General features: G+C 41.7%; 2 protein-coding genes across 2 annotated transcripts in view; one reads left to right on the forward strand and one right to left on the reverse strand.

The window, feature by feature from the left end:
• The window catches only part of ZNF317 (zinc finger protein 317), a 371,627-nt gene that overhangs the window by 298,066 nt on the left and 46,553 nt on the right, over nt 1–27,008 (forward strand). The gene's annotated exons all lie outside the window — the stretch shown is intronic.
• Nucleotides 13,614–14,555, reverse strand: LOC103116088 (olfactory receptor 1M1-like). Its single transcript, XM_007525951.2, has one exon. The coding sequence runs from the start codon at nt 14,553–14,555 to the stop codon at nt 13,614–13,616; it is 942 nt and encodes a 313-aa protein (XP_007526013.2).

Below are 27,008 nucleotides of genomic sequence, written 5' to 3' on the forward strand. Positions count from 1 at the left end.
TCTTTTCTTCTAGGACTAGGAACAATGTTGCTTACTTGCTGTGCTTAAAGTGAAATCACTAAAAAGGCACAGCTCAATGCTTGCACCACCAGAGCTCTGATTTGACTGTGCTGTTCTTTTTTTTTTTATTTATTTAATTTTGTGATGATGTTTTAGCGACAGAGCCTGCCTTTGGAACAAAGACTTTATGGGAATCTATTCCTTGATGAAGAGAATTCTAAATAATTTGAATACATGAATGTTTCTGCTTTAAACTAGTTGCTTGAATATTTGTTTAGATGCTTCATATCATTCAAATCTATTATTTTAGGTATATAGGTGGCAGGTTCATTTAAATATTTTACCTATGTTCTATTGGTAATACTCTCCTGAAGTACTCTTTTCAAAGATGGTTTGAAGGGTTAGATAGAAAAAAGATATAATGATTGGTTTTTGATGTATAACTAGGGATTAGGACAAAGGAGAAGATATGCTCCCAATTACTGTCATGCTTGGGAGTCTGCTTCTGCTGTGCTTTCTTTCTCATGCTATGGGTTTGTCTCAATGCTAATCATATCTAAAAACACAGAAAAAATTACATTTGAGGGTGATTTTACCTTTTACTATTACTGGGATTTCTTTCCTCCAGGCCAACTTTTTTTTTTCCAGTTAGAAAGAGAGAGACAAAGAGCATTTAAGCTTCCCATAGTGCCGTGGGGGCTGGGGTCTCTAACATGGATTGTATGTGTGGTATACTAGGTGCCTTCCCAGGGGTGCTAGCTTGCTGGCCCTTACTTTGTAGTCTGTGATTGTATATCTAATGCTACAGTTAGAGGGACCTGGGACATGGTCCAGGACTCATCTCATGTAATAGAGAGCACACTTTACCATGTTTGAGAACTGGGTTTGACCCTTTCTTTGGCCACTACTTTGGAGCAACATGCGCAGGGGCACCTGCATGGGCAGTGGAGCAGTGCTGTGGTATCTCTACTCATTCTCTCTGTCTCTCACTATCTAGAGAGACAGAAAACAAAAACAACAAACAAAAACAGTCTGCTGGTAGCAGTAGTATCGTGCAAGTGCAAAGTCCCAGTAAATTGACTGTGCTGTTCTTCAACCCATGCCTGCACCCCTTTTTGTTCAAACTGCACCCAAACACCCACCTGAGGCCACAGAACTTTCAGCTGTAGATTATGACTTCAGTTGGGTCTCTTGTATTTATGTTGTCTTAGGAGGAGAGGTGATTTGGTCCCAGTTATTCCATGACCATGCCTCCCAGAAGTCCTTGAGGTCTTTCTACTTGCTGGCTGCTCTTATTGAGTCTAAGTCTACTCAAAGCAGACTATTGAGCACTTTTATTTTGAGGTTGATACTTGCCCCCAGTTGTCATCATCATCGTCATCGTCATTGTTATCACCATCATCTCCTTCTCCTCCTTCTCCTTTTTTAGTTCTTTATTGGGGGGTTAATGGTTTACAGTTGGCAGTAAAATACAATAGTCTGTACATGTTTAACATGTCCACATAACAATGCAACCTCCCAGCTAGGTCCTCCTCTGCCATCCTGTCCCAGGACCTGAACTCTCTCCCCCCCCATCCCCACCACAGAGGCTTTTACTTTGATGCAATTCACCAACTTTAGTCCAAGTTCTGCTTAGTGTTTCCCCTTCTTATCTTGTTTTTTTCAAATTCTGCCTATGAGTGAGATCATCTCATATTCATCCTTTTGTTTCTGTCTTATTCCACTTAATGTGACTCATTCAAGTTCCAGCCTAGATGGGGTAAAGAAGATGAAATCACTATTTTGAATAGATGAGTAGTATTCCATTGTGTATATAGACCACAATGTACTCAGACACTCATCTGTTGTTGGACACCTGGGTTGCTTCCAGGTTTTGACTAGTACAAATTGTGCTGCCATGAACATAGCTATACACAGATCTTTTTTTATGTGGTTGTGTTGTGTTCTTTAGGATATATCCCCAGGAGAGGAATTGCAGGGTCATAGGGTTGGTCCGTTTCTAACCTACTGAGAGTTCTCTAGATGGCTTTATAATTTTACTTTTTGAAAGGTTTTTAATTTTTTTTTCTTTGTTGATAGGATAGAGAGAAATTGAGGGGGGGAGAAGAGATAGAGTGGGAGAGAGACACCTGCAGCCCTGCTTCACCATTCATGAAGCCTGAAACTTCAGGTGGATACTAGGGGCTTGACTTGGGTCCTTGAGTATGTGTGTGCTCAACTTGTGCACCACAACCCAGTGTATTTTCCTTCCTTCCTTCCTTCTTTCCTTCCTTCCTTCCTTCCTTCCTTCCTTCCTTCCTTCCTTCCTTCCCTCTTTTCCTTCTTTTTTCTTTCCTTCTTTTTTTCTTTCCATCTTTCTTTCCATCTTCTTTTCTTCCTTCCTTCCTTCCTTCCTTCCTTCCTTCCTTCCTTCCTTCCTTCCCCTTCTCTCTGTGTTTCTTTCTCTCCTTCTCTCTCTCTCTCTTTTGCCTCCAGGGTTATTGCTGGGGCTCGGTGCCTGCACTACAAATCCACTTCTCCTAGAGGCTTTTCCCCCCTCTTGTTGCCCTTGTTGTTTATCATTATTGTTGTTGTTATTGATGTCATTTGTTGTTGGATAGGACAGAAATTGAGAGAGGAGGGGAAGACAGAGAAGGAGAGAGAAAGATAGACACCTGAAGACCTGCTTCACTGCTTGTGAAGCGACCTCCCTGCAGGTGGGGAGCCAGGAGCTCAAACCAGGATCCTTATCTGGTCCTTGTTCTTTGTGCCATGTGCGCTTAATCTGCTGAGCTACCGCCTGGCCCCCTCTCTCTTCTTTTTCTTGCCTCCAGGGTTATTATTTGGGCTTGGTACCAGCACTACAAATCCACTACTCCTGGAGGCCCTTTATTTTTCCTTTCTCTTGTTTTATCATTTTTCCCCACTTTATTAGATAGGACAGTGAGAAATTGAGGTGGGAGACAAAGATGGAGAAAGACTTACACCTGCAGACTTACTTCACTGCTTATGAAGCATCCCCACTGCAGGTGGGAGTTGGAGGGGCTAGAACCCCGGGTCTTTCTTGCACATAGCACTACGTACGCTTAACTGGGTATGTCATCGCTTGACCCCCTCATTTTTTTTAAAGGAGTTTTTTTTTCAGTTTATCTAGGTTACCCAATTGTTGACATGCAATTCTTCCTACTATTCTCTTAGAATCCTTTCTGTTTATATAAATTGAGTACTAGTGTCTCCTTGTTCATTTCATGAGTGAGGGTGCAGTCAAACCAGTGCTTTAGGTCAATCTATATTCTTTTGTCTCAGAGAGAGAAGTATTTGTGAGTGGTGTAAAAATACCCAAGTATTGCTATACCTGTGCATTTTACAGGAGAATGGAAAACTATTCCATTCTTGTCTTATCCTCAACTCTGACACCATCTTCCCAGACAATACTTTTAGTTCACCTGCATGTTAGTCGTTGGGCTCAGCCAAAATTTAGTAAAGTTATAGGCCCCTAGAAATATACCTAAAATAGACTTCCTTGCTCCTTCCAACATGAAGACCCCACATCTCATCTGCTATAATCTTACCTCTAGGTTCCTGATTATTAAACAATTTGTTCTGCTTTATATACTAATGTTTTTCAGCCACTAAGTTACAGATGCTACCATGATGCCATCCTGACTCTCCTGGGCAGATGACTTCACCAATGTGTCCTGTAATGTCACCTCTCCAGAGCTGTAGCCCACTAGGGAAATATAGAAACAGGTATGGGGTATGGATCCACCTGTCAATTCCCATGTCCAGCAGAGAAGCAGTCACAGGAGCCAGACCTCCCACCTTCTGCACCCCATAAAGATATTTGTTCTGTACTCTTGGATAAAGATTAAGGAAGCTTCCAATGGAGGGGATGGGATATGGAACTCTGATGGTGGGATTTGTATGGGATTGTGCCCCCCTCTTATCCCACAATCTTTTCAATCATTATTAAATCACTAATTTAAAAAAATGATGTGTTTTGATCTCCCCAATCAACTAGGAAAAGTCATGAGGATCACCTCAGAATTCAGTAAGACCAAAACCTCATCAAGCCATGGCTGAGTGCAAACACTTGTGGCTCATGAATAGAAAGGGAGAGATTCCTGGGGCTAAAAGGCCATCGGCAAGACTGGCTAGTGCCAGCCCAGGAGTCTGACAGCTGACACATGACTTCCAGTCTGAGTTTTACCAACAAAAAGACAGTTGAAGGGAGGAGAAAATAACCTAAAACTCACCAATTTACAACCATGAGTCTCCATTGTTGTTGCTTCTCAGAGGCTAGAATAGCAGCAGGGAAACCTTAAACTCACATGGGGGGGAAGAGATCTGGCCCGATGACTCAGGAGAGAATCTACACTTCCGGTGGTTCAGAGGTATGGCTATATAGTAGAAGCCTTCCAACATCATTCTCCTGGATAAATTACGAATCACAGGGAGGGGTGGTGGTGGTGGTGGAGGGTTCTGCTATAGCACAGCGGGTTAAGTGCACATGGCACAAAGCCAAGGACCCCGGTTTGAGCCCTGGCCCCCAAACTGTAGGGAGGGCCGCTTCATGAGCGGTGAAGCAGGTCTGCAGGTGTCTCTCTTTTTCTCTCTCTCTCTCAGTCTTCTCCTCCTCTCTCCATTTCTCTCTATCCTATCCAACAATGACAACATCAGCAACAACAACAATAATAACTACAACAACAATAAAATAAGGGCACAACAAAAGGGAAAATAAATAATAAAAAAATAAAGAATCACAATGACATTCAGAAGTAGCAAGGGGTTTAAAGTGTGACTTAGAAAGGAAGAGAAGATAGGACTATAGAGAAGAAATATCCCATCCTGACTTCACTGAGCAGAGAACCTCACCAATATGTCTTGAAACCTCACTTCCCAAAAGCCCTGCCCCACTAAGGAAAGATAGAAACAGGTTGGGGTCCTGATCCATCCATGTCCAGTAGAGAATTACAGAAGCCAGACCTTCTGTCTTCTGCTCCCCATAAGGAAGTTTGGTCCATACTCCCAGAGGGATAAAGAATAGGAAAGCTTACAATGGAGGGGATGGGACATGGAACTCTGGTGATGGGAACTGTAGGGAATTGTACCTCTGTTATCTTACAATCATGTTCATCATTATTAAATCACTAATAAAAATTTTAAAAAATCAGCAAATTATATAAACGTACACACACACATATATATAGAAGTCATAGTCAACCTATATCTGTGATCTTGGGAAAACTACTGCAATATTCAGTGTAGGTAATGGGGACATGGGATTCTGGTGATGGGAACAGTGTGGAATTATACCCTTGTTATCTTATGGCTTTGTAAATAAGTATTAATTCTCTAATACAAACATAATTTAAAATTCCATATTTATTTAATTAGTCAATAAGTGGTGAGGTGAATCTCAACTCTGAAAGGATACATCTCACCTTATGTTGATAACTGCATTATTTGGCTGCATCAAAATTATCTAGGAAACAACCTCAATGATCCATGACCAATGGCTGGATAAGGAGGTGGGGAGGAATATATACAATGAAACACCAATCTGCCATAAAAAAGATGAGATTGTAGCATGTAGAACCAAAGACATGGAGTCAGAGGTGGTTGTGCTGAGTGAAATAAGTGAAGAAGAAACCAACTATTAGATAGTTTTGCTCTTCGGTGGAATATAGATGAATAAAGCAAATGAAATTGTGGTTAATTGTATGTAGTGTGAACTTAGATGGTTGTGTGGGGCAAGTGGACATAGGAGCATAGAACTTTGGTAGTAGAGTGGAAGGAGTTGTGATTTAGATGCACCAAGTGTGGCCATGAAAAGACTCTTAAAATCTGACAAGTTTTGTAAAACAGTGTTTTTTCACTAATAAACATAAAGCATAGGGGCCAGATGGTGGTGTATCTGGCTAAGGGCATACAATACAATGCCCAAGGACCTAGGTTCAAGCCTCTGGAACCAACCTACAGGGGGTAAACTTCCCAAGTGGTGAATCTGGGATGCATGTCTGTTGTTAAAATTCAGCGGCTCTAGCCGGGCTAGTTTCACGGCAGGTAACAGAGACGCGGAGACAATGGCTGGGCAGGGAAGCTGTATTTCTTTATTCAGGAACAATGATTCATAAACTAAGACAAACTAATCACCAAACAAAATTCTGCTGTCTCTTTGCGGCGGCGCAAGCACTCTCTCTTACTCTGCAACTCAGGAACTCTCCAACTCTGGAACTCAGGAACTCCCTCTTACTCTGTAACTCTGGAACTCCGGAACTCTCCAACTCTGGCACTCTCCGAACTCCGGAGGGGTACCTAGGGGCGGGGCCAAGCGGGCCCGCGAAATTAACTGGACTGATCTAATTCTCTTGGCGGGGGAGAACTAGAACCCAATGTAAAGCATACAACACATGTCTCTGTCTTTCTTGCTCTCTATCTCCCCCTTCCCTCTCAATTTCTCTGTGTCTCTATCTAATAAATAAATAAAATGTTAAAAATATGAAAAGATTTTTAGCAGCTGAGTAGTATTCCATTGTGTATAGATACCACAAACTTTCTTAGTCTTTTTTTCTGCTGTTGGGCATCTAGAAATAAGAACACTTTCTGCACCTCATAATGATGATCTTATGTCCTTACTCCCAGAGGGATTAAAAAATAGGAAAGCTTTCTGGTCCTATTTCCAGCCATGACATCATCTCCTCACACAATAACTTGGATCCACCTACATATCAGATTTCAGGCTCAGGGCAAAACAAACAAACAAGCAAACTAGTATAGCCACAGGCTTTTTGCAATATAACTAAAATATGCCTACTAGCTATCTACAAAACTGACATCCCCCAATTCTTCATCTGCACTACTCCAGCCTTTAAATTCATGATTAGTCAACAATTTGTTGGGCTTTATTTGTGAACTCTCTTTTCAGCCACCGGGTTGCAGATGCTAGCATGATGACAGCCAGACTTCCCTGGACAGACAACCCCACCAATGTGTCCTGGAGCTCCAATTTCCCAGAACCCCACCCCACTAGGGAAAGAGAGAGGCAGGCTGGGATTATGGATTGACCTGTCAACTCCCATGTTCAACGGGGAAGCAATTACAGAAACCAGACCTTCCACCTTCTGCACTCCACAATGACCTTGGGTACATGCTCCCAGCGGGTTAAAGAATAGGAAAGCTCGTGGCGCAGAGCGCAGGAACCGGCGTAAGGATCCCGGTTCGAGCCCCCGGCTCCCCACCTGCAGGGGAGTCACTTCATGGTGAAGCAGGTCTGCAGGTGTCTATCTTTCTTTCCCCTCTCTCTCTGTCTTCCCCTCCTCTCTCCATTTCTCTCTGTCCTATCCAACAACAAAGCAACGTCAACAATGGCAATAATAACCGCAACGAGGCTGCAACAACTAGGGCAACAAAAATGGGGAAAAATGGCCTCCAGGAGCAGTGGATTCATGGTGCAGGCACCGAGCCCAGCAATAACCCTGGAGGAAAAAAAAAAAAAAAAAAGAATAGGAAAGCTATCAACAGAGGGGACGGGATACAGAGTTCTGGTGGTGGGAACTGTGTGGAGTTGTACCCCTCTTATCCTATGGTTTTGTCAGTGTTTCCTTTTTATAAATAAAATTAAATTAAATTAAAAAACAGGAAAGCCTCCAATGGAGGGGGTGGAATATGGAGTTCTGGTGCTGGGAATTTTGTGACATTGAACCCCTCTTTTCCTATGGTCTTCTTATTATTAAATCAATGAAAGAAAAAAAAAAAGAAACAAAGGCAGAAAGGGAAAACAGGAAATAAAACTTGGTCTGGGTTTGGTGTATTGCATCAAAGCAAAGGACTCTGGGCAAGGAAAAGGATGAAGGGGGTTGGAGGGGAGGCCTTTGGTGTCCTGGTGCCTGGTAGGGACAAAAGCATCTCTTCTGAGTGTGAGAATGTTTTGCAGTCAACTGCCATGGGGAGATGAGAAATTAACAGTGAGCTCAAATTTGAATACATTTCTAATAATGGCTGTTTAATTGAAATATTAAATCACCTATAATCTTAGATCAGGGAGACCAGAAGCAACTGCTTGTATCACAATATAAGAGACAGCTATATGTAAATAGCATGATATGGCATAAATCATGGTAAGGTCTTGTATGATACAGCAAATCCTAACCATGAGATTTTCTTTCTTTTTTTTTAACTATGATATTTTCAAAGTAAACCAAATTCCCTCATAACTGTGTTACAGTAATAACCATCTACTGCCTTATTAAACTCCAAGACAGCAGGACCCCTCCCCATTCTCTATAAAACCCATATTTCTCCTAGTCCTGGAAACTCCAGGGCATGGCTTGTCTTCCTGCACACTTCACTCAATCCATACCATTTGAACTGCACCTGCTGATATCAACCAAATCAGTGCAACCAGTATCACCATGACACGTTTCACCTCGGATTCTGTCCAGAGACACCAGGTGTGGAATGTCAACCCTTCAGCTCCAGCACTCTGGTGAGACCGTTCCTAGCTCATAGGACTCCTCAATTCCATATTGGGTGATGCACCTCCTAACAAAGCCACAGAACCTAGATATAGAACAGGGCCCACGAGACAAAACACATGTGCACATGCACCCATAAATTAGGAAAAAATATACATCTTAAAGCAAAAGTGCACAACAGTTTGCAGTAAAGTAGAAAGATTTTTTTTAAAAAAAAAAGGCACTATAAAATGATACTTATGTACCTTTCCCATACTTGGGAGCTACTTACTGCCTTGATCCATCTTTCTAGTCCTATTTCCAACTCTGACACGATTTCCCCCAGACAAGACCTAGAGTCCACTTGCATGTTGGCTGTTGTGCTCAGGCAAAAATTAGTAAAAGTAATGGGCCCCTTGGAACATACCTAAAATAGACCTAAAATAGCTTTCTCCCCCACCCCCAAATGGAGACTTCAAGATTAATCTGCTGTATTTATTCTTGCCTTTAGGTTATTGGCTATTAAACAATTTGTTTTGCTTTATATCTTAATGTTTTTTTCAGCCACCAGGTTTCAGATGTTAGCATGATGCCAACTTGACTTCCCTGGGCAGATGACCTCACCCATGTGTCCTGGAACTCCACCTCTTCAGAGCCCTACCTCACCAGGGAAATATAGAAACAGGCTGGGGGTATTGAGCCACTGGCCAATGCCCATGTTCATTGGAGAAGCGATTACAGAAGCCAGACCTTCCACCTTCTGCACCCCATAATGACCCTGGGTCCATGCTCCCAGAGGGATAAAGACTAGAAAAGCTTTCAAGGGAGAGGATGAGATACAGAACTCTGATGGTGAAAATTGTGTGGAATTGTACCCCTCTTATTCTATGGTCTTGTTGTCTTTTTTAAATTTATTTTTATATTTATTTATTTATTTATTTTCCTTTTTGTTGCCCTTCTTTTTTTATTGTTGTAGTTATTATTGTTGTTGTCTTTGTTAGATAGGACAGAGAGAATGGAGAGAGGAGGGGAAGAGAGAGAGGGGGAGAGAAAGACAGACACCTGCAGACCTGCTTCACCGCTTGTGAAGTGACTCCCCTACAGGTGGGGAGTCGGAGGCTCAAACCAGGATTCTTATGTGGGTCCTTGCACTTCGTGCCATGTGTGCTTTATTCGTTGCACTACTGCCAGACTCCCTTTAACTTTTTTTTACCCCCTGATATTTCTTCTTATTTTTGTTTAAGATTTTATTTATTTATGAGAAAGATAGATAGGAGGAGAAACAACCAGACATCACTCTGGCACATGTGTTGCCAGGGATAGAACTGGGGACCTCATGCTTAAGAGTTCAAAGCTTGAGAGTCTAGTGCCTTAACCATTGCGCCACCTCCTGGACCACTTAAGAGTCCAAAGCTTTATCACTGCACCACCTCCCAGACCACCTGAATATTTCTTATTTTATAAAAAAATTAATAACTATTAAAAACAGAATAAAAAAGATTGGGGGTGTTAATGTTTTTTCTTTTTTTAAAACCTTTTTATTTTATTATATTTATTTATTTTCCCTTTTGTTGCCCTTGTTGTTTTTATTGTTGCTATTGTCATTGATGTAGTTGTTGTTGGAGAGATTTACAAGTTGATGGGTGTTGTTTAGTTTCTTGACTTCTGGAGATCTGGTACTAGACAAAGATGTTCGTTCTCATCACATTCATACAATAATTAATTATCCAACACACAGGTATAGTGGCATGAGTTTCCTTAACAGGGACCCAGATGTCATAAAGTCCCTGTGCAAAATATGAATGGACATGTATCCTAGGTCAGATTGATGGGGTTAATAGTTAATGGTATTTATATACTTTCCTTATACTTGGGATTTAATCCAGCTTTCTTTTTTTTTTTTTTTTTTTTTTTTTAAATATTTTATTTATTTTATTTTTGAGAGAGATGCAGATAGAGAGAGACAGAGAGAAACACCAGAGCACTGCTAAGCTCTGGCTTATGGTGGTGTGGGGGATTGAACCTGGGACTTTGGAGTCTCAAGCATGAGAGTCTGTTTGCATAACCATTATGCTATCTCCCCCACCCTTAATCCAGCTTTCTATTCTCTAATTCATCTTTTCCTGTTCTCAATTCTGACACCATCTCCCAAACAATACTTTTAGCCCACCTGCATGTTAGCTATTGGACTCAAGCAAAAATTACTAAAGCCATGGGCCACATGGACTATATACCTAAAATACATGATGACCCCTACTTTAATTTGCTCTATTTCTAAATCTGGGCTCCTGTTTATTGAGAAATTTGCTTTATATCTCACTGCCTTTCAGCCACCTTTTCAGTTCCAGATGCTAGCATGATGCTAACCAGACTTCCCCGGGAAGATGACCCCATCAATATGTCATGGAGCCGCACTTCCCCAGAGCCCTGTCCCACCAGGGAAAGAGAGAGGCAGGTTGGGAGTATGGATCGACCTGTCAACATCCATGTTCATTGATGAAACAATTACAGAAGCCAGACCTCCCACCTCCTGCACTGTACTTCTCTTATCCTATGGCCTTGTCAGTTTGCCATTTGACAAATAAAAAAAAATTAAAAAGGATTTGAGAGGCCAGAAGTAGGCCCCCACAACTATGGACATATAATCTTTGACAAGGGTGCCCAGACCTTCTACTTTCTGCACCTCATAATGACCCTGGGTTCATACTCCCAGAGGGATAAAGAATAGGAAAGCTATCAGGGGAGGGGATGGGTTACGGAGTTCTGGTGGTGGGAATTGTGTGGAGTTGTACCTCTCTTATCCTATGTTTTCTGTCAGTGTTTCCTTTTTATAAATAAAAATTAAAAATATAAAAACAAGCTGTAGGTATAGATCCAACTACCAATATTCATGTCCAGCGGAGAAGCAATTGCAGAAGCTAGACCTTGCACCTACTGCTCCCCATAAAGCATTTTGGTTCATACTCAAAGAGGGATAAAGAATTGGGAAGCTTCCAATGGAGGGGATGGGACACTGAACTCTGGGGGTGGGAACTATGTGGAATTGTACCCCTGTTAAATTACAACCTTGTTCATCATTATTAAATTACTAATAGAAATAATATATTTAAAAGAAAAAGTCTGGGGACCAGGCAGTAGTGCAGTGGGTTAGGTGCACATGGCACAAAGCACAAGGACCAGCAGAAGAATACTGGTTCATGTCCCTGGCTCCCCAAGTGTGAGGGTGTCACTTCACAAATGGTGAAGCAGATCTGCAGGTGTCTTTCTCCCCCTTTCTCTGTCTTCCTCTCCTCTCTTAATTTCTCTGTCCTATCCAACAACAATGACAACAATAACAACAACAATAACAACAACTATGAACAATAAGGGCAACAAAAGGAAAAAAGTAGCCTCCAAGAGCAATAGATTTGTAGTGCAGGCATCAAGCCCCAGCAATAATCCTGGAGGCAAAAAGAAAAAGAAAAAGTCTTGGCTGAGGAGACAACATAGCAGTTCTGTACAAAGACTTTCATGCCTGGGACTCCAAGATCACAGACAGAAATAATATTCTAGGGTCTCAAAAACTTGTCAGAGCACTCTTGGCAGCCATGCAGCATAGCGTTGAAAAAATTTACTCACTCTGGCCTCTTATTCCCTGCCTCAGAGAACATCTCAGGAGAGTCAATGTGTTTTACGACTCACAAAGAATCCTGTGAGGTAGAGAAATAAGCTACTCAACACCTGGCATCTGACCCATGCTAAAGCAATTTATCAGGCTCAATTTTTAAAAATTAAAAAAGTTTTATTTATAAAATGGAAATATTAACAAGACCATGGAATGAGAGGGCTAGAATTCCACACAGTTTCCACCACCAGAACTCCATACCCCCTCCTCTCCATTGGAAGCTTTCCTATTCTTTATCCCTCAGGGAGTGTGGACCCATGATCATTGTGGGGTACAGACGGTGGAAGGTTTGGCTTCTGTAATTGCTCCCTTGCTGAACATGGGCATTGTCAGGTTTATCCATACTCCCAGCCTTTCTCTCTCTTTCTCTAGTGGGTCAGGGTTCTTGGGGAGGCTGTGCTCCAGGACACATTGGTGAGGTTGTCTGCCCAGGGAAGTCAGGTTGGCATCATGGTATCATCTGGAATTTGGTGGCTGAAAAAGAATTAAGATAAAAAGCAGAACAAATTGTTGACTCATCATGAACCTGAAGGTTGGAATACTGCAGATGAAGATTTGGGGGCCTCTGTTTTGGAAAAAGCTAGTAGATCTATTTTAGGTATATTCCATTATATTTGGGTATATTCCATTTTTGCCTGAGCCTGATAGTTAACATGGAGGTGGGGTGGGTTAAAAGCATTGTCCGGGGAGAGAGTATCTTAGCTGCAAAAAGGACTAGAAAGCTGGATCATGGAAGATAGTAGTTCCCAAATATGGGAAAGATATATAAATATTATTAACTGTAAACCCCATCAATTTGATCTGGGGCCCATATTCAGCACAGGAGCCTGTGTAACCTCTGCATCCCCGTAGGTCTGAGCTTGCATTTTGTGGTCACAGCCAGGAACCTTTTAGGCTGAACTAATTTCAGGACCTTTCTTTCTCAAGTGGTAGAATATATTTTCCAACCTTCCTTTGGAGAATGGAACATTCTCTACTGTTGTAGATCCAAATTGAGGGCAAGATCCTTAGGGGCCCCACAAAAGGGTCTATTGTGTTGTACCTGATTCAGATGACCAGTGACAATGAGAGAGGGAACTGTTAGAGGTCTAGGCCCATCATGTCTATGTGGGAATCCCAGGCCTCCCTATCTAGGGCCCCAGGTACCCATCCAATTCTTGATTTCTAATAGTTGGGATATGATTTCTTCTGGACACTCTATTGCTAGCATTCAACATCAAGCCTGAACTAGTATTCAGTCCATCATTGTTGAATGCTTAATGGATTCTGAACCAAGTTCAGGCTAATCTAGTGGATGTAGACAAATCTTTCTAGAAGTTATCAGGAGACAATTTCCCAAAAGAATTCTTGTGGTTTCCTTCAATGATATCATAGTTAGAGTCTTATCTTGATGCTTCATTTTTTGACAATTCAAAATTTCAAGTGGTTCCTTCTCCAGGACTTGACTTTCCAGATTTTTCCCCCCAACTCAATGCTCATACCTCATGTCCTAGAACTCTCAGCTCTGTGAGTTGTCAAGAAGAGGCAGTGCTTTTTCTGTTGATGAGTTTCTTCAAGGCTCCTTTCAGGTCCTTGTTCCTCAGGCTGTAGATGAAGGGGTTCAGCATGGGGGTGACCGCGGTGTACATGACAGCTGAGGCTTTCTCTTTCACAGCCGTGCGCACTGAGGAGGGACACAGGTAGACCCCAATGGTGGTCCCATAGAGCAGTGCCACCACGGACAGGTGGGAGCTGCAGGTAGAGAAGGCTTTCTTCCTGCCCCCCACGGAGGGCACCTTCCAGATGGCCACGATGATTCGGGCATAGGAAGCTAGGATGCAGAAGAAGGGGGTGGCGATCACCATGCCAGCCACGATGAGCACAAAGATCTGGTTGATGGTGGTGTCCGTGCAGGACAGCCTGAGAAGGGGCGTGAGGTCACAGAAGTAGTGAGGAAGCTCATTGTGGCCACAAAACACCAGGCGTCCTATGAGAAGGATGTGGGTGAGGGAGATAACAAAGGAGAACAGCCAGGGCCCCCCGACCAGCAGCCCACAGAGCCGTGGGCTCATGATAGTGGTGTAGTGCAGGGGGTGACAGATGGCCACGAACCTGTCATAAGCCATGACGGCGATCAAGACACTGTCCATGATGCCAATGAAATGGAAGAAATACATCTGGGTCAGGCAGCGAGGGTAGGAGATGGACTTGCTCTTTCTTTGGATGTTGACCAGCATTTGGGGCATGGTGTTGGTGGCCAGGCAGAAGTCCACCCAGGAGAGGTTGGCGAGGAAGAAGTACATGGGGGTGTGGAGGTGAGGGTCAGAGCTGATGGCCAGGATGATGAGTAAGTTGCCCACTACGGTGACCACATACATGAGGAGAAACAGGATGTAGAGGAGGGTCTCATGGTTTGGATTTTCTGCAAGTCCCAACAGGATAAATTCTAAGGCACTTGTTTGGTTCCTTGATTCCATATGTAAAATTTCTCTTGATATATGAAAAGACAGTAATGAGAGGAGTAGGAGGGAAGATGGAGCCTTGAGGACAAAACTTGGCAGGCTCTCCACATAAAAATGAGAAGCTTCATATCCTGGTAATTCCAGGTGAAAGCAGGATTTTCAGGCTGGTAGGAGAGAAACTATAGAAGAAGATCAAAGAGGAACCACTTTGGAATCTTATAACTCATCGATGGATTGGCAAAAAGGTGGTGAAAAGGACAAAGAAAAACTGAGGGCCACCAATTTGCAGATGCTACCATGATGCCATTTTGACTTCCCTGGGCAGATGTCCTTACCAATGAACCCTGAAGCCCCACCTTTCCAGACCCCTATCCCACTAGGGAGAGATAGAAATAAGCTGGAAGTATGGATCCACCTACCAATGTCCATATCTAGAAGAGAAGCAATTAAAGAAGTCAGATCTCCCATCTTCTGCACCCCATAAAGATCTTTGGTCTATACTCGCAGAGGGATAAAGACATTTGGAGTGGGGGCAGAGGGCTAGGAAGAGAAAGATTCAAGCAGAGATGCATTACTGTATTGAAGATAGGTGCCATATTTGTAATTGCTTGAAATCCATGTAGTGCACTTAAAGGACTCAAGGAACCACTGAGCAACTGAGTGGCTTGAGAAATGGATATCAGAACTGCCATTGAGAGCTACAGAAGTTATAGGCTGTTGCGTGAACCATATAGGGATCCATCCAGGTGGGACTGGGGTATTGACATGATGCTCTTCTGGCAGCAACAAAGCCAACCTATGACCTAATTGCCATGGAAATTTTGGTGAACAGAATCAGATTACCTTCTAGGTGAGAAGAGTGGTTTTGACCTCTCAGAAGAGACCTCATTTTTCAGGAATCAGTCTAGGAAGAGAAGAAGTTTTGGAATCTATCTCCCCCTCCCTTCTCTCATCCAGACTAAGTCTCAGTTTAAGGAACATCAGGTACCACAACACCATGTTACTTCTTCAAAACTCCTCCCTTCTACCCACAATTCACATACAAAGCTGAACCCAGTACCACCTGCTAACCAATAACAGAAAACAAAATAGATGGGAAAAATAGGATGGCACTGGGTTTGGACAATCAAACTAAGAGTCAAGAACTTCATGATGTAGATTCAGTGGAGCTGTCAGAGAAGGAATTTAGGAAATAACAATATCAGGATATTTGAAAAAAAATGCTAAGCTCTCAACTTACTATGGAGAAATGAATTCAGGAAGAAAACCATGACTTCAGAGAGTCAGCTGATTGGAAACTGGAAAACTTGAAAGCAGAGTTCACAATGTGAAGGAAAATTTTAGTTAATTCCACTTTCAAATAGCAAGTCAAGGAAGTAGACTTACCCAAGTAGAAAATAGGCTATCTGAAATAGAATGCAAAATGACAACACTCTGACTCCAAGTAGAAGGAGAAAAAAGGCTTAGAAAAAAGAGGCAACTCAGGGCCAGGTGGTGGTGCACCTGGTTGAGTGCACATGTTACAGTGCACAAAAACCTGGATTAAAGTTTCTGGTCCACACCTGCACAGGGAAAGCTTCATAAATGGTGAAGCAGGGCTGCAGGTGTTTCTCTGTCTCCCTCCTTCTCTATCTCCCACTTCCCTTTCAATTTCTGGATGTCTCTACCCAATAAATAAGTAAATAAAAAGAAAAAAGAGACAACTCTTCAAGAGATAGAAGACTCCATTATAAAAGCAGATATCAGAATTATAAGCATCACAGAAGCAGAGAGAAAGTAGGGAGTAGAAACCATAATCAAAGAAATAATAGCAGCCAAATTTCCAACTTTGGAATATGGGCAGGATATAAATGTTCAGTGAACGGAGAACTTCCATGTTCTTTCTGCTCTCCATAAACAACCTTATCCATACTCCCAGTGGGGGAGAAGTAATAAGATGAAGATAAGAGGACTCTGCACTCCAGCTCCATCAGCACCCATAGAGAGAGAAGGAAAAGGAGAGGGGAATATAGAGGTTGCTATGATGTTATGAGTGGCTTAGAAGGGAAGAGAGGATTCAGTCAGAAAAAGAAGGGGCAATTACGTTTAAATCTGGACAGACAGATGTAGAGAAGATGGTTGGCCCATGTCTACAACTTTTGGGTAACTGTGGTGGACTGCAGTGGGGAGACTGAAGATTCAGAACTCAGGTGGATTCAAACCCTGTTGACATGCAATTCTATAATACAAAAATTAAAAAAAAATTAAAAAGAACCTTCAAATTCCTAAACTCTAGTAGACTAACAAGACACATCATTGTGAAATTATCAAAAATCAAGAACAAGGAAGAAAAAAAACCTTTGCACACTGCCAGGGAAAAGAAGAAAGTAACTAATAAAGGCAGCATAGTCAGACTTGCATCAGACTTCTGTTCAGGAATCGTAAAGTCTAGTAGAGAGTGGAATGGGGGATTTAAAAGACAACAACTGCCAGCCACACATACTTTAGAAGCATAATGGTTCTACAAAAAGACTTTCATGCCTGAAGCTCCACAATCCCATGTTCAATCCCTTACACCACCATAAGCCATAGTGCTCTGGTGAAAAAAAAATGGAGTAATTAAAAAATTGTATCGAAATGGGGCAGGTGGTGGTTCACCTGGTTGAGTGCACATATTACTGTGTGTATAAGGATCTAGGTTCAAGCCCCTAGTCCTCATCTTCAGAGGACAGGGAGCTTCATATGTGGAGAAGCAATGCTGCATGACTGACTCTCTCTCTCTCTCTCTCTGACAATTTAAAAAAATATTTATTGAATAGAGACAGCCAGAAATTGAGTGGGTAGGGGAGGTAGAGGGTGTGAGAAACAGAAAGACACCTGCATCTCTGCTTCAACACTATAAAAGCATTCTCTCTGCAGGGCTATCTCTCCTCTCTCTATCTCCCCTTCTCAAGTTCTCTATCCAAAATAAAAAAACATTAAAAATTAGAAAAATACCAGATACACAAAAATTAAACAAGTACATAATCACCAGATATTTTTAAATGTGCAATACATATTAAAGGAGTGCCAAAGAGAAAAGGAACAATTAACTCTCAAAGAGGTGATACACAGTGAAACAGGCCCAGAAACAGAAACTATAGAAATAAAAGACAATTTTAAAGGAAAGGAAGAAATGGATAGAGTATATTCAAACAAGTAACACCGAGACAAAAAAGTTTATAAAAATGACTCTCTTTGATGTATTAATTTATATTTATATTAATTATAATTATATTAATATTATTTATATAAATGTATTAATTTATAATATATTTATACATCATGTATAATGCATTTATATGTATACCATGTTCTATGTCTTTTAAAATAATGTTGTTTTCTTTCTAGTACTTTTAAATATTTTCTACATTTGTTTGTTATTCTCATTTTTAATTTTTTATCCTCTAGGATTATCTCTGGGTCTTAGTGCAGACACTAGGAATCTACTTTCCTGGTGGCCATTTTTTCTGTTTTATTGGACAGGACATAGAGAAATTGAGAGAAGAGGGGGAAATAGAGAGGGGGAGGGAAATATAGACACCTGAATATCTGCTTTACCACGTATGAAGTTTCCCCCCTGCAGCTGGGGAGCAGGTGCCCAAATCTGGATCCTTGAGCACGTCCTTATACTTTATATTATTTGTGTTTTCACAGGCACTCCACCACCTGGCCTGTAATTCTTATTTTTCTTATATAACAACTTGTATTTCTCTAATTTGGTGTTTTTTCAAGGACTCCTGTTGTCATAGTTTATATCTGTTAGAAAATGTTCAGCGGGGAAGTAATTATAGAAGCCAGACCTTCCACCTTCTGCATCCCACAATGATCCTGGGTTCTTACTCCTAGAGGGTTTAAGAATAGGAAAGCTATCAGGGGAGAGGATGGGATATGGAGATCTGGTGGTGGGAATTGTGTGTTGTACCCCTCTTATCCTATGGTTTTGTTAATGTCTCCTTAAATAAAAAAATTATAAACAAAAACCAAACAAAAAACCTGCCTCACTCTCTGGATGTTGGGTCAACATAGTCTGCCACTTGAGGAAGATGGGTCCTGAAATGAGTGCAATCTAGAATGTTTCTAGCTATGACCACAGAATGCAAGTTCAGACTGACAGGGATGCAGAGGTTACACAGGCTCTGTTGCTGAATATGGGCCCCTGATAAAATCTATGGGTTGGGGCCAGGTGGTGGTGCACCTGGTTAAACACATACATTACTGTGCAAAAGGACCCAGGTTCAAGCCCCCTGGTCCTCTCCTGCAGAGGGAAAGCTTAATGAGTGACGAAGCAGGGCTGCAGGTATCTTACTGACTCTTTCCTCTCTAACTCTCCCCTCTCAATTTCTTTCTGTCTCTATCCAATAATAAAAATGAAACAACAAAAAGAAAACAAAAAAAAAGAAAAGAAAAATGAAACAAAAATAAAAAAATCTATGGGTTTTACAGTTAACAGTATTTATATACTTTTCCTATATTTGGGAGCTACTCTTGTCCTGATCCAGCTTTCTAGTCCTATTCGCAACTCTTGACACCATCTCCTCAGACATTACTTTTAGCCCACCTGCATCCTAGCTGTCAGGCTCACACAGAAATTAGTAGTCATGAGCCACTTGGAATATACCTAAAATAGACCTACTAAAATTTTCTAAATAGGGTAAATTCTAAATGAATTTTAGATGAAATTCTAAATGAATTTTAGATGAAATTCTAAATTTCATCTGCTTTATTCTTACCTTTAGGTTCCTGACTATTAAACGTATTTTTCTGCTTTATATCTTAATATTTTTTATCCACCAAATTGCAGTTGTTACCATGATGCCAGCCTGACATCCCAGGGCAGACAGCCTCACCAGTGTGTCCTGGAACTCCACCTCCCCAGAGCTCTGCCCCACCAGGAAAAGATAGAAACAGGCTGGGGGTATGGATCCACCTGCCAACACCCATGTTCAGCAAGGAAGCACTTACAGAAAGAAGCCAGACCTTCCACTTTCTGCACCCCATAAAGACCCTGGGTCCGTACTTCCAGAAGGATAAAGAATAGGAAAGCTGTCAGAGGAGGGGATGGGATATGGAATTTTGGTGGTGGGAATTGTGTGGAATTCTACCCTTCCAAGCCTACAGTCTTGTCAGTCATTATTAAATCAATAATAATAAAAAAAAGAAGAAGAATATGATGATAAGTAGCAGTTTCTCTTTCTTTTTCTTCCTGGCATAGATAAAGAGAGCCAGGTGGTGGGGCACCTGGTTAAGTGCACACATCACAGTGTGTGAGGACTTGAGTTCAGTCCTTGTTCCCCAGCTGCAAGGGGTAAGCTTCACAAGTCGTGAAGCAGGGCTGCAGGTGTCTCTCTTTGTCTCTCCCTCTCTATTGCCCTTTCGTCTCTCAACTTCTCTTTGTCCTACTACTGTTACTGCTGCTGCTGCTGCTGCTGCTGCTGCTGCTGCTGCTGTAAATCCTAAGCTTTGGAAAGGTAACAACTGTACACAGCTGGACTGAGTTTGGGTTGAGTTGCCTGAGTGAGAGGTGGCTGAAGTCAATCTTGAGAACTGAGTTTGGGTTGAGTCAGCTGGACTATCTCAGAGTCTCTGAGAACACGGAGACTTCCTTTTCCCCCCCTGCCTGCATATCCTCTCTTTTTCTCTCATTGTGCTTAGTTTTCTCTCTCTCCCTCTCCCCCCTCTCTTATTCTACCTCTCCTCCCTTCCCCTCCCTCTCCTTCTTGCTCCCCCATCCCTCTCTCCCTTCCTTTCCCCATTTTTATCCCTGTCTCCCTTCCATTTCTCCCCTTTCCCTCTTTCCCTCTCTTACTATCTCTCTCCCTCTCCTTCTCTCTCCCTCTCCTTCTCTCTCTCTCTCTCTCTATATATATATATATATATATATATCTCCCTCTCTCCCTCTCTCCCCTCTCTCTTCTTCTTCCCCACTCTCCCTCTCCTCTCTTTATCCCTCTCCCTCTCCTCCTCGCTCTTCCTCCCCTTCTCCTTATATCTTCTTCTCCTTCTCTCTCTCCCCTCTCTTCTTCTCCCTTTCTATCCCTCTTCTCTCTTTCTCCTGCTCCTCCCTCTCCCTCTTTCTCCTCCTCTCTTTCCTTTCCCCTCCATCTCCCTCTCTGCCCCTCTCCCTATTTCTTTCCCCCTCTCCCTCTATTTTGCTCCTTTTCTCAGCTCTATCTCCCATTCTCCCTTTCCTACTCTTTCTCTCTCCCTCTTCTCTCTCTCTCTCTCTCTCTCTCTCTCTCTCTCTCTCTCTCTCTCTCTTTATCCAGACCCACCACTGCCACTCAAAGCTTCCCTATTTCCCTTGTTTTTCATTTACTGAACTAACTACCTCTCCTGCATCATTACTGGTGAACGAGGAAATTCTGCATAGATCAGTTCCCTACCTGGAACTGCTGGTAGGCTCTACTCTACTTCCAGGGAAAAAATAAAAAGACAACAAGATGAAGTTAGATCTTGGAGACAGGGATGCCTCATGGAGGCACAAATAGATGTCTTCTTGCCCCAAAGAAGAAAATCTGGGCTGGAGAGTAATTTGAAGGAACAGAGGGAATATTTACAATCTCAGTACCAATAAGTAATCAATTCCCAAGGCCCCTTGTTAGACAAGTTATTCAATTCTGTATCTATTCCCAATCTACTTGAATTTCCTAAGGGGGCTATGCCATAGAAATAAGGTACCTCATTCCTATTAATTTGTAGTCATATAAATCACTAATTAATATGAGAGGGGAAAATTGATTGAATGTCTCAAACTTTTTAATGCACAGACCACAGGCTGAGTCTTTGATATGTTGACTTTAAAAAATTTTTTAATTTATTTAAAAATGGAGGCATTAACAAAACCATAGGATAAGAGGGGTATAACTCCACACAGTTCCCACCACCAGATCTCTGTATCCTATCCCCTGCCCTGATAGCTTTCGTATTCTTTATCCCTCTGGGAGTATGGACCCAGGGTCATTATGGGAGTGCAGAAGGTGAAAGGTCTGGCTTCTATAATTGCTCCCCACTGAACATGGGCCTTGACTGGTCGATCCATACTCCCAGCCTGTCTCTCTCTTTCCCTAGTTGGGCAGGGTTCTGGGAAAGCGGGGCTCCTCTGCACTATTCCAGCCTTTAGGTTCATGATTAGTCAACAATTTGTTTGGCTTTGTATGTAAACTCTCTTTTCAGCCACCAGGTTGCAGATGTTACCATGATGCAACCAGACATCTTTCTTTCTTTCTTTCTTTCTCTCTTTCTTTCTTTCTTTCTTCCTTCCTTCCTTCCTTCCTTCCTTCCTTCCTTCCTTCCTTCCTTCCTTTCTTTCACTTTTCCTTTTATTTTCCCTTTCTTCTTTCATTTTTCCTTCCTTCTTTCATTTTTCCTTCATTCCTTCCCTTTCATTTTTTTCTTTCATTTGCAGACACCAGTCAGGGTGGGATGAGAGAGAGAGAGAGAGAGAGAGAGAGAGAGACACCTGCAGCACTGTTCCACAATTTATGAAGCTTCTTCCCCACAGACAGGGGACAAGGACTCAAGCCTGATTTTTACCAAGATAATTTGTGAGTTGTACTAGATATGCCACCTCCTGAACCCTGAATTTCCTTTTTCTTTTCCTTTTCTTTTTTTTTAAAGTCAGTCTGTTGTTTTTTTATTATCATTATTTATTTATTATATGGAGACAGTCAGAAATCCAGAAGGATTGAGGAGACAGAGAAGGAGAGATACAGAGGCACCTGCAACCCTGCTTCATTGCATACAAAGCTTTTCCCCCAGCAGGTGGGGGCCGGGGGCTTGAACCTGCATTCTTGCATGCTGTGATATGTCTGTTCAAGTAGGTGCAATACTACCTGGTCTGCCCTCAGCATTTTATTAAAAAAATAAACATCTGGATATTAACAGGAGAAGTTGTTAACATTTTTATGTATAAAACATAGTAACGTGTATCAACACTATAATTATAAATATTGCTACCTGTCCTGTCCAATCTATAATTTTATTTCATATAATTTATTTGTCTTTTTAATTTTTTATTTATTTCATTTTGTTGCCCTTGCTATTTTTTATTGTTGTAGTTATTATTGTTGTTGTTGTTGGACAGGACAGAGAGAAATGGAGAGAGGAGGAGAAGACAGAGCGGGGGAGAGAAAGACAGACACCTGCAGACCTGCTTCATCACCTGTGAAGTGACTCCCCTGCAGGTGGGGAGTCGGGGGCTCGAACTGGGATCCTTACGCCGGTCCTTGCGCTTTGTGCCACCTGTGCTTAGCCCACTGCACTACCGCCCAACTCCCAATTTATTTGTCTTTTATTGGACTGAGAGAAATACAGAAAGATAATAGATAGATGGTAGGTAGATAGACCAGAGCACTGCTGTGTCCTGGCTTATGGTGGTACTAGGGATTGAACCTGGGACCTTAGAGCCTCAGTTATAAAAATATGTCTGTTATATGCTTTTCTCATATTTGGGAGCTACTCTCTGCTCTGATACAGCTTTCTAGTCCTATTTCCAACTCTGACACCAGGTGATTGGAATTGTGTGGATTTGTACCTCTCTTATCCTATGGTCTTGTCAATTGATCATTATTCAATCAATGAAAAATATGTCTACTTTTGCTTTCAGGTATATATTTTTCCCTAACTGTCATCTCTACCAGGAACAACACAAAATACCCCTTTGTGGGCCCCCATAGGACCTTGCCCTCAACTTGGATCAACAACGGTAGAGAATGTTCCATCTTCTGAAAGGAGGCTGGACAACATACTCTATGCTACACTTGAGGAAGGTGGATCCCTGATATTGGGGCAGCTTAGAACATTCCTAATCATGACCAGAGAATGTGAGCTCAGATCTACAGGGATGCTGAGGTCACATAGGTTCCTAAGGTGAATATGGGCCCCAGATCAGATCAAATCGATGGGGTTTACAGTCAACAATATTTATACCCCTTTCCCATATTTGGGAGCTACTCTCTTCCCAGATCTAGCTTTCTGGTCTTTTTTTTTTTTCTTCCAGCCATGATATCATCTCCCCAGACAATAAATTGGATCCACCTGCATATCAGATTTCAGGCTCAGGGAAAAAAAAAAGTATAGAGAGTTCTGGAGGCGGAGCTACGAGCAGCAGATCGCTTTCTTTCCTCTCCTCTCCTCTCCCGGATCAACTAGGAATACCAAAGGAGACCACCCGGACCGAAACAAGACAGGACTAGAATGACCACAGAAACCCAGTAAATCACCCGTGAGTACAAACACGCGTGGCTGGTGACAGAGAGGAGAGAGGGGCCTAAGGAGAGATTAAGTGACTGCTAACAGTTCGACAGTTTGTCAGTGGAGACACCACCTCCATTCTGCTCCACCGACAAGGGGACAGCTGAAGGGAGGAGAGGACTCCCCAGAGACTCACCAAGTGCAACTCTGAGTCTCCATTGCTACTACCCTCAGAATCTGGAGCAGCAACAGGGAGGGACACCAGGGGACAGAGATCTAACCGGGAAACTCAGGAGAAGACCTATACCTCGGTGGCATAGCTGAGGGGCTGTGAAAGTCTCTTTGCATAACCACTGGATTATCTCTGCCACACCCTGCTTTATCTTTTGGTCAGGAGTCAGTGATTAAGCTAAGAAGCCTATTGATAGTTTAAAAGCCCTCAGGCTCCCATAGCCTACAGGGGAAAAAAAAAAAAGGCTTTTACACCACTGAACTCCAACTCAGGGATTGAAAAAACTGTTAACTTATATAAAATGGTTAAAACAACAAGAAAAAATATTGGAGACTCGAACCAGGACAAGAGTCCAGCTAAAAGTCCTCCAGAGGGTGAAGCACAAAACAACGAGTTCAACATCCAAACATTAGCTAAGGAAATAATAACAGGAGTGAGTAAAGAATTTGAAAAAATTGTAATCAGAAATGCAGGAACAACAAATGAGAATATGGAAGAAAATTCTAATTATCTCATGGTTATTAGAGAGCTGAAAGCTGAAATCGCTGAGCTAAGAAGGCAACTAGCTGAACAAGCTAAAACAGTATCAGAGCAGGGCAACAAAATAGATGAACTCCAGAAAGCAGTAGAGGGCAGAGAGAATAGAATCAATGAGGCTGAAGACAGAATTAGCAAGATTGAGGATGAATTAGAGACAACTAAAAAAGAAGTAAGAGATCCCAAAAAGAGATTAAGAGATGCCGAAAACAACAACAGAGTCCTATGGGATGACTTCAAAAGAAACAATATATGCATTATTGGCTTACCAGAGGAAGAAAGAGAAGGAGAGGAAGAAAGCATTCTCCAGGCCATAATAGCTGAAAATTTCTCTAGTCTAGACAACACCAAAGACATAAAGATTCAAGAAGCCCAGAGGGTCCCAAACAGAATTAACCCAGACCTAAAGACACCAAGACATGTCATACTTAGATTGGAAAGGAATCCTTATGAGGATTCCTTAAGAAAGGATCCTCAATGCTGCAAGAGAAAAACAAAGAGTCACCTACAAAGGAAAACCCATAAGATTAGCAGCAGACTTCTCCATACAAACACTACAGGCCAGAAGAGAATGGCAAGATATCTATCGAGTGCTCAATGAGAAAGGCTTTCAGCCAAGAATACTATATCCTGCTAGATTGTCATTCAGACTAGATGGAAGCATCAAAACCTTCTCAGACAAGCAACAGTTGAAGGAAGCAACCATCACCAAGCCTGCCCTGAAAGAAGTTCTGAAAGGTCTCCTATAAACAACCAGACCACCACAAATAGGACATATATCAAAACACTCTAAAACTCTACAAGAATGGCATTAAAATATCTTCAATCTTTGATATCAATAAATGTCAATGGCCTGAATTCACCTATTAAAAGACACAGAGTAGGAAGATGGATCAGAAAACACAACTCAACAATATGTTGTCTACAGGAAACTCACCTAACTCAACAAGACAAACACAGACTTAAAGTGAAAGGATGGAAAACTATCATACAAGCCAATGGCCCACAAAAAAAGGCAGGAACAGCTATTCTCATATCTGACATGATAGACTTTAAAATAGATAAGACTAAAAAAGATAGGAATGGACACTACTTAATGCTAGGAGGATCAGTCAAGCAAGAGGACTTAACAATTATTAATATCTATGCACCCAATGAGAAGCCATCTAAATACATCAAACTTCTACTGAAAGAGCTACAGCAATATATTAACAGTAACACAATCATAGTAGGGGACTTCAACACCCCACTCTCTCAACTTGACAGATCATCCAGGCAGAAAATCAGTAAAGACATAAGGGAGCTAAATGAAGAGATAGATAAACTAGAACTATTGGACATTTTCAGAGTCATTCATCCCAAGAAACTGGAATACACATTTTACTCAAATCCACATGGATCATTCTCAAGGATAGACCATATGTTAGGCCACAAAGACAGCATCAGCCTATTCAAGAGCACTGAAATCATCCCAAGCATCTTCTCAGACCACAGTGGAATAAAACTAACACTTAACAATCAACAAAAGATTAGTAACAGTGCCAAAATGTGGAAGCTCAACAGTACGCTTCTTAACAACTTCTGGGTCAAAGAGGAAATCAAGGAAGAAATCAAAATGTTTCGAGAGTTCAATGAAAATGAAGACACAAGCTATCAAAATATTTGGGACACAGCTAAAGCAGTCCTAAGAGGGAAGTTCATAGCTATACAAGCACACATTAGGAAACAAGAAAAGGCACAAATAAACAGCCTGATTGCACATCTTAAAGACCTAGAAGAAGAACAACAAAGGAATCATAAAGCAACCAGAAGGACAGAAATTACTAAAGTTATGGCAGAAATAAATAACATTGAGAATAGGAAAACCATACAAAAGATCAATGAAAGTAAATGTTGGTTCTTCGAAAGAGTAAACAAAATTGACAAACCTTTAGCCAGACTCACAAAACAAAAAAGGGAGAAGACCCAAATAAATCGGATAGTAAATGAAAGAGGAGAAATCACAACAGACACGGCAGAAATTCAACATATCATGCGAGGCTTCTATGAACAACTATATGCCACCAAGCTAGAGAACCTGGAAGAAATGGACGATTTCCTAGATACCTACCAACTTCCAAAACTAAGTAAAGAGGAAGTGGATAGGAACAGGCCCATCACAGCTAATGAAATTGAAACAGTTATCAAAAATCTTCCCAAAAATAAAAGTCCTGGACCAGATGGTTTTACAAATGAATTCTACAAAACTTTCAAAGAAGAACTAATACCTCTACTTTTAAAAGTCTTCCAGAAGATTGAAGACACTGGAATACTCCCTGCCAGCTTCTATGAAGCCAACATTACCCTGATACCAAAAGCAGACAGGGACACAACCAAAAAAGAAAACTACAGACCAATATCTCTGATGAACATAGATGCGAAAATATTGAACAAAATTCTAGCCAACCGGATACAGCAGTATATCAAAAAGATTGGTCATCATGACC

Source organism: Erinaceus europaeus, chromosome 23 (genome assembly GCF_950295315.1).
Source record: "Erinaceus europaeus chromosome 23, mEriEur2.1, whole genome shotgun sequence".
NCBI classification, from domain to species: Eukaryota; Metazoa; Chordata; class Mammalia; order Eulipotyphla; family Erinaceidae; genus Erinaceus; species Erinaceus europaeus.